At 41.2% G+C, this 9,161-nt stretch overlaps 1 protein-coding gene across 1 annotated transcript in view; it reads left to right on the forward strand.

Moving 5' to 3' along the window:
• Positions 1-1,338, forward strand: part of LOC119436422 (protein SCAI-like) — a 132,577-nt gene extending 131,239 nt beyond the window's left edge. The window contains exon 13 of the mRNA XM_049657740.1: positions 930-1,338. Coding sequence (XP_049513697.1) covers positions 930-977 — 48 coding nt within the window. The 3' untranslated portion in view covers positions 978-1,338. The remainder of the gene's footprint in view (positions 1-929) is intronic.
• Positions 1,339-9,161: the final 7,823 nt, after the last annotated feature.

The following is a 9,161-nucleotide window of genomic DNA, read 5'->3' on the forward strand; positions in this document are numbered from 1 at the left end:
TGTCTGTAGCAGCAAAGCAGCTCAAAAGAATTCGCAGAAGTTCAGGTCACTCTAACACGCAGCACCGCCCAGCGGTGGAATGTGAAGCACAGCTGTAATTCCCTATATTCACCAACTTTCACATAATCTCAAGAAGGTAGCACTCCGTGATAACATTAGGGTGGTTTTTTCAGTACCCGATAAGGCTGTGCGTGAAGACAAATCCTTCTAGGACCGAAAAAGTTGAGTGCACAAGAGGGCATACCAACAAGTTCGTAGATTGCAAGGCATTTGTGCATTTGTGGTGTATCGTATTTCTTTCTGTTTTGGGAAACAATACATCGGCCAAACCAGTAGGTGCTTAAATCCGCGATTGAATAAGGTGTCACTCAGTGGGTGTCCCACCCTCTATACCCAGGCATGTGGTTGCCATGCTTTGTTTGATAAGACCGTTGTTGTTGGTTGATGTAAAGAAGCGATCACCCGGTCGATTGTTGAGGCATAGCTTATCGACGCACTTGGTGAATTGTGCATTAGCAAGCCGTTGATAACGTTGTCTTCTAAGGAGTTAGATTTCCTGCCTAAGCGGTGATAAGTTGTTCTAGTAGGTTATCACAGGTCACTAAATATGATCCGATAGTGTGAATTTAATCGCGCATGTTTCTCAGCGCTTCCACGTGATCTATGTCTTCTATGGCGCATTTGGTATATGAGCAGTCTGGTTTTGAGAATAAATATTGTGGTTGCTAGTAGCGCTGTGTGTTGTCTATTTACTTGTGCCTTCTTGTGTCTGTGTTACATTTCGTGCTGCATCAAAAGTGTTCCCCCAGAAATTAAGTTACTGCATCGATTGGACCGCATAATTTGAGAACATTTTTCGCTGTTATCGTGAGCGTCGGTGCCGGAATATATAGTTCATCGCAGTGCAACCAATGTTTTCGTCTTTACAGGAAAACGTGCGCTGTGCCGCCGCTCTACCCACTCTACGTACGCTATAGCTACAAAGTGCGCTTCTACCATGCGCTTCGTGTTGGTCTATTCTGTGTTTTGTTGTGGTTTCAAAGTGCGCTGCCATATTCCATTATTCCACCAAAATTCAGATTGGCCTGCTCCAAACTGCTTCCAACTGAAAATTTATCTGCTACAAAAATTACTTCATAATGACTTTGGGCAGTCCCATCTCTGCAACAGCGTTCTGATACGCCTGGTATTTGTCAAGGCACTGTTCCTGCCACGCAGCAGCAGTTGTCTCACATGCTGTGTCACGCCATGTCGCCTCTGCGTATTGTTGGGACACCGTGCGAGGAGCTTGAGCGCAATCCTAAACTTTGTTATTGCTCTCAATGCTTTGTCTTCGGGCAAAACTGCCACTTCTTTAGAAGTGTACGGTGCTTACAACATAAAATGTACACAAGAGTCTTAAATAAAGTATGTTGCAAGAAATTTTTAATGCATGATTTTCCTTTTCATGTCAGCTGTAAATGTTAGCTTTGCCGGAAAAAAGTTTTTTCGTAATGTTTTATTGTCGCGGTAGCTTTATTTTAATGTCTTCGGATACACCACCTAACCAATGACGTTTTTAAGGCATGTAGTACACCGAGTTCCTCTGGTGGGCCTGGACCAGGCCCTTTCATACAGTCGCAGGTCTGATTTTCCAATCTTATCATTTGTTGCGGCAAGTATGTGATCCTGGTGATGCCAGTGATGAAGGTGAAAAGAATGAAGCATGAAATTAATTGTTATAACAGCTTGTCAAAAATGTAGCCTATCCAACGAGTTGAAATCTACGTACAGCGAAGCTTTTGTGAGTGCATAAAAAGTCAAAACACGACTTAGGGTGCTCCCATTGTTTAGAGCGGCAATCATGTTCACATCTCTCTTGGCAATCAGCGCCCCCCACCGACAAAGCAGACGTGGGCGAACAGCCCATTGAGTTATCCGTCAAACACGAGACGCGCGCTACATACCGGTCGCGGGGCGTCCTGGAATTTTTTCTGGTTCTTTCTTTTTTTCTTTCTCCTGCACGGCCGCTGCCGTGGATGCGCTGAGGCGAGTGCCATCTGGTGGTGGTGCAAGGAACCTAGTGGTCGGGTAGGCATGTCCTCCACTGTGATTGGTTGGCCTATTCGGCTATAGAACAGCCATGCCACAGCACCTACGGTCAGGAAAACCCGGCGAAATTCACACAGAAAAGCTTAGCTTCGCTTTTAAAATTCGTTGACGACGTGTGTGCAGCAGTATATAGCGGCCTGGGTTTGACAGCACAGCATCACCAAAGCATCCTTTCTTTCCGGACAGCCTCCTGCATTTTTAACTATATCGCACGAGCGAGCACGAGCGTCGATTTAGCACTTTACAAGTGCAGCAATATAGGAGACCGGCAGAAGTATGCACAGGTGCATAAAGCACTCTCTAGTGCAAGTGTCTTCTGCTTTGCTGTTCCCTTCAGGACGACGTGCGTCCATTCATAGTGTGGTGGTGCGATATGGTTAAAAATTCTGGACGCTGTACCACAAGCTATGTGCTCCACTGTTGGCATTTTATTGCAGTGTAGTACGCATCCTTTGGCCAAGGCACAGCATATGTGCACAGAGCACTAGAGAGTATGGAAGTTGGCGGTGTTGGTAGAGTTCAGTTGTGATGCAGTCGCGCTAGAGTACAGGCATGGCCGCCAACTCAGCAGTGTGGCCAGTTTGGTGCATTATCATATAGCCAACACCTTGCGAGAGTTTTGAACTGCTGGATGAGATGAGTTACAAATATTGTAGCGCACCACCAGATTTCAAATTGTGTCAAATTGGCATCTTGCTGCAAGATCATCAGTAAATTGTCATCATAAACTATAGGAAGATTCGTTATATCCATTTATACAACATTATTGCATCATTAGAACAACATTTTGAATGCGTGGTTTTTTATGGGAATCAAATCAAATTAGGATTACTTCATTATATCTAATAGTTTGTTATAACTGAAGAATTGGGCCATTTGTTCTTTCTTATTAACAGTTGTAGTGGCAGCGGAAAGATAGCTTGACCAACGTAAGTTTTTCACTCAAAGGCAAATATTAAGTCAGCACAGACTGTTAAAATGCTCTTCGAGAAACCTCACAGCATTTGTTTTGTGCCAAGAAATGAATTAGTTGCAGAACAAATTGTGGCTGAATGACCTGATTTTCTCTACCACTATTCAAATCACCTGCAATGAGCAGTGTGACGCAGCATACAATATCACCATCATTTGCTGCCGTACATGAGTAAACTGGCACCCGAGAACTGGCGCTAAGTTTTTTTACCTAATGCACGATGGTGTGGCTGGAACCCGAGCCATGACAGCGCGGTTAGTTGCATTGAGAAGACCAAAACAAAATGTGCCTATTATAAACACGACCTACCGATCATCTTCGAAGGCTCATCGCATTGGACCTTGTTGATGCCTCAGATAATGGTACTTTGGCTTATGATGCTGGACTCCATTTCGTTATTCTTGCTCACGACATCACATGGACATGGCATTCTTGCAGTCAGCATGAGCTTCTACAGCCAACAGAAACAGCACAGCACTACACAATACCAAACCTACCAAAATGTGAGAGCACGGGCAGCACAAAATCTAGCAAAAACATCACTTTTCGACCATCTGCAGCATCATCAAAAGTAGTCTCAGTGAGTTCTTTCTGAGAATTAAATAAAAGTGAGCAAGTGTTTTTTTTTTTCCATGCTAAAATGCAATATACAGCCAAATGGCTCTACAACGAATGCCTCTACAATGAATGACCTGTAAAACGAAGAAATAATTCTGTCCCGATATATTGTAAGTGGTGCGGAGTGCGACCTTTACAAAAAAGTGACCTGTATACCAACACATTTCGGATGCCTCAAGCACTTATTTAAAGGTGTTCGACCGTAATTGCCTTTTTATCATCAGTAGTTGACTAGTGACAAAATTATAATCAGGCAGTGCAACGTCATCGGGCTAGTACTGTAATATCTCTTTTGAGTTTTAAATTGTGTTGTACTCTGACCTAATTTTTTCGCTTACTATAGCTCTGCTCTCGGTAACATTGAAGTCTTGGATGTTTTGAGCAATAATTTATCGCTTAGCTTGACTTAATATTTGCCTTTAGTGCCAAGTTCAAGATGCACAAGATGCATTCACTTATTTCCCACCGCCAATTTTTGTGTGAGCAAAAACATTTTAGTTCTCTTTTTTTGCACAATATTGGTATAGAACTGACCTCCTGAAGTAATTTGGCTGTCCATTAATTTTTTGAAGCTCTTAGAGAGCATGTGCTTGGCTGTATTTCATTGATTTGGTATGTAACTGCCGAGTGTAATTATTTTTGCTGTGTAACTGCTGCTGCATAATTTGGGTCCGTTTTATTTGCATTTGGTGCTACATATATTCTTCATTAAACATGTTGTGGTGATAAGTTCTGTTAGCTTGCTGACCTAGCTTAACTTAACCTAATGTAACCTTAAAAGTTGTTGTTTGTTTCATTTGGTGTTCAGTATATGTGAACAAAATTACAACACTTAGACTTAGCAGCTGATCAAAATAACAATGACACATGTGGACTATGTTTGAAAAATCTGACAGAATGTTGTGTGTAGCCAGAGTCTCTGTTAAGAAGTCTGAATAATCAGGAATCTCACTGCAATCGTGATTACCCATCAGTTGGACAAGCTATAATAATGGTGCCTTTGTCCACCGTTTTAAAATATGGTAACTATAGTAAAATATTTGCAGTCACAGTATTGCTATAAAAAACAATTGTGCCGAGCCATCAGCTTTGATATAATGAGGTTTAGTTTATATGCAGATGATCTCTGACAGCAGTCTTTCTTGCAAGTTATGTGAAATTTTAAGGTGAACATTAATTATGCTTAGGTAAATGATTGTGATTGGTGAGGCTTATATAGTGCTGACTAACGGCCACGTCCTCTGCTACAGAGGTCTTCCAGATAGAGAATTCGGAGTAGGATTTCTAGTTCATAAGGACATAGTGGGCAACATTGATGAATTCTACAGCATTAATGAGAGGGTAGAAGTCGTCATAATAAAGATGAATAGGAGGTATAGAATGAAGGTTGAACAAGCCTACGCCCCAACCTCCAGTCACGATGATGAAGAAATAGAACAGTTTTATGAAGATGTTGAATTAGCAATGAGAAAGGTGAAAACTCAGTGTACTGTAGTCATGGGCGACTACAATTCAAAAGTGGGGAAAAAGCAGGCTGGCGAGCAAGCACGGCATCGATTCGGAACAATAGAAGAGAGGTGTTGGTAGAATTAGCGGAAAGGGATAGGCTCCAAATAATGAATACTTTCTTCAGGAAGTGCAGCAACAGGAAGTGGACCTGGAAGCGCCCAAATGGAAAAACAAGGAATGAAATAGATTTCATACTCTCTGCCGATCCCAGCATAGTGCAGGATGTAGAAGTGTTAGGTAGGGTAAAGTCCAGTGACCATAGGTTAGTGAGGTCTAGGATTTCTCTCAGTTTGAAGAGAGAAAGGATAAAGTTAGTCATGAAGAAACAGGCCAACCTAGACGCAGTAAGGGTAAAAGCAGACCAATTCAGGCTGGTGCTCGCAAACAAATATGCAGCTTGAGAACAGGAAGATAAAGACAACATAGAGGTTATGAATGAAACCGTAACTAGGTTGATCTCAGAAGCAGCAATTGAAGTGGGAGGTAAGGCACCAAGGCAACCAATAGGTAAGCTCTCTCAAGTAACAAAGGACCTAATAAAGAAACAGCAAAATATGAAAGTGTCAACCTCGAGAGGTCAGATAGAATTTGCTGAACTGTCGAAACTGATCAACAAGAGAAAGTAAGGGATATCCGAAATTATAATGTAGAAAAGATTGAGGAAGCTGAAAAATGTAGACCAGCATGAAATCAGTGAGAAGAAACTAGGCCTAGGACAAGGCAAAATGTATGCACTGAAAGATAAGCAGGGTAATATCAGCAATTTTGATGACATAGTAAAAGCAGCGAAGAATTTTATACAGACCTGTACAGTGCCCAGAGCAGCCAAGCTAATTTCATTTGAAGTAGTGATGAACAAGATACAGAGGCCCCTTCTATAACTAGTGATGAAGTTAGAAGGGCCTTGAAAGACATGACCAGGGGAAAAGCTGCTGGAGAAGATGGAATAACAGTCGATTTAATCAAGGATGGAGGAGATATCATACTTGAAAAGCTTGCGGCCCTATATACGCAATGCCTTATGACTTCAAGTGTACCAGAAAGCTGGAAAAAAGCCAACATTATACTCATCCATATGAAGGGAGACATTAAAGAATTGAAGAATATAGGCCCACTAGCTTGCTCTCGGTATTGTATAAAATATTCACCCAGGTAATTTCAAATAGAATCAGGGCAACACTTGACTTCAGCCAACCAAGAGAACAGGCTGGCTTCAGGAAGGGATATTCTATGATGGGTCATATCCATATCATCAACCAGGTAATAGAGAAATCTGCGGAGTACAATCAACCTCTCTCTATGGCTTTCATAGATTATGAAAAAGCATTTGATTCAGTAGAGATACCAGCAGTCATAGAGGCATTATGTAACCAAGGAGTACAGGATGCATACGTGAATATATTGGCAAATATCTACAAGGATTGCACAGCAACCTGGTTCTCCTCAAGAAAAGTATAAGTTACCTATCAAGAAAGGGGTCAGGCAATGAGACGCAATCTCTCCAATGCTATTCACTGCATACTTGGAAGAAGTATTCAAGCTCTTAGACTGGGAAGGCTTAGGAGTGAGAATCACCGGCGAATATCTTGGCAACCTTCGGTTTGCAGATGACATTGTCCTATTTGGCAACAATGGGGACAAATTACAGCAAATGATTGAGGACCTTAACAGAGAAAGTGTAGGAGTGGGGTTGAAGATTAATATGCAGAAGACAAAGATAATGTTCAATAGCCTGGCAAGGAAACAAGAATTCAGGATCGCCAGTTAGTCTCTAGAGTCTGTAAAGGAGTACGTTTATCTAGGTCAATTACTCACAGGGGACCCTGATCATGAGAAAGAAATTTATAGAAGAATAAAATTGGGCTGGAGTGCATACGGCAGGCATTACCAAATCCTGACTGGGAGATTACCACTGTCGTTGAAAAGAAAAGTGTACAGTCATTGCATTCTACCGGTGCTAACATATGGGGCAGAAGCGTGGAGGTTAACAAAGAAGCTCAAGAACAAGTTAAGGACCGCACAAAGAGCGATGGAACGAAAAATGTTAGGCCTAACGTTAAGAGACGGGAAGAGAGCGGTGTGGATCAGAGAACAAACGGGGATAACCGATATTCTAGTGACATTAAACGGAAAAAATGGAGCTGGGCAGGCCATGTAATGCGTAGGATGGATAACCGGTGGACATTAGAGGTACAGAATGGATACCAAGAGAAGGGAAGCGCAGTCGAGGACAGGCAGAAAACTAGGTGGGAGTGATGAAGTTAGGAAATTCGCAGGCGCAGGTGGAATCAGGCTAGCAGCAAGACAGGGTACTTGGAGATCCCAGGGAGAGGCCTTCGTCCTGCAGTGGACATAAATATAGGCAGATGATGATGAAATGATTTGTGCACATTGAAGGTGTTCTGTAATCTCCCAACCATAAAACTGACCAAACAAAGTAATTTTAGACAATTAAGTATAGTTATTGAATACTGTTGGTTTTTAGGACTAACTACTGTTTTTCAAGTTAACAGCCACACCTTGATTAAAAACACTACAGAAGTAGAATGCTTTATCATTTTATTTTTTATTATTTTTATTTATTTGTACATACTGCAGCCCTATAACAGGCTATTGCAGGAGTGGGTTAATACAGGGGTGAACAAAAAATAGTGAAACTGAACAAGAATCTTACAACATTAGCAAATTCAAATATTAGTAGAACACGTAAGTCTACACCCTAGCTAGAACTGCTAACCATTTCGATAACTTCGTGTTATGTTTTTGTTGCTATAAGCTACTCTACTTCTTTCAATTAAGATAAATTTTGCCTTAGATACTGATATTTGCTTTCGATTTCATCAGTCAGTGCTGATGGAAATGTCGTACGACTATGGTAATGTAACAGAATAACTGATAGGTTCAGAGTGGCTGGTTAGTGAAAGGGTTTGTTAGGCAATTGACTACTTCCTTTTAATTTGTATTTATAATAAAGTACTCAACCCATCAATCGGTTGCACTTTAATCGGTATAAGGCTTATCTATATAGGTTGGCTGGAAACGCTGCCAGTGTGCATGTATGTGTTAGGGTGTGTGGGCATGCACAACTTATATTAGTAAGGGATGCTGGGAACTGCATTATTATTCAGTTAATGAAGGTGGTGAAACCAAAGCAGTAGTATCGTGCTATGGTTTGGTTAGGATTTTGTTGAAGGAATCTCCGAGTGAAACAAGTGAGCTCATTGTAAACTATTGCTGTGATTGCTATCAGCCTTTTTTTTTCCCCTTATGACTCTACCTGATGTGGCTGAGCGGAAAGTATTGCAAAAATAAAGCCGAAGGGTTTGCTTTTGTGTTCGCGGGCTTTCCTTTTATTCATACTGAAGTGGAGCATTCAAGAAGGCATTATATCTACACTTCTCAAAATATATATTTTCAAAATATCATCTAATATCAGAGCACTATGTTGGGCTAGTCGGTGCGTAGCTTAAGAAGGATGTGTGGCACAAGGTCAAAATCAACGGAAGAAATAAGAGGAGGTCTAAGAGGTCTCCTCTTATTTCTTCTGTTCATTTTAACCCTGCCCCACAGATCCTTCTTATGTAATATCATGGTAACTACATGTTGCTAACAGTGATCAGCCACTTCAAAGTGTGAATTTTCATAATGACTCAGTGGATCACTTAACAGCATGTGACGACGGGGCTGTCATTGCATATAAGTTACAACAAAATTCTGCCTTTAGGTATGCTGCTTTCTAAAAGATTTCGCATCATGTGAAATAAAGTAGTGAAATATTGCTAAGAAAATGATGCTGATGTGAGCTGGAGTCATCACAGTTGTTACCCTAAATGTGTTACCTGATTGTTGCATAATTTCATACATTTGAAAAGACGGCAGTTAATGTACTTGAAGTGACCTGGTGCAATACAAAGCTTTTTCAAATAAGTACATATTTACACTTTTTCAGCAAGGACCAAATGCAGTTTCA

The sequence above is a fragment of the Dermacentor silvarum genome, chromosome 1, assembly GCF_013339745.2.
Source record: "Dermacentor silvarum isolate Dsil-2018 chromosome 1, BIME_Dsil_1.4, whole genome shotgun sequence".
Classification (NCBI taxonomy): Eukaryota; Metazoa; Arthropoda; class Arachnida; order Ixodida; family Ixodidae; genus Dermacentor; species Dermacentor silvarum.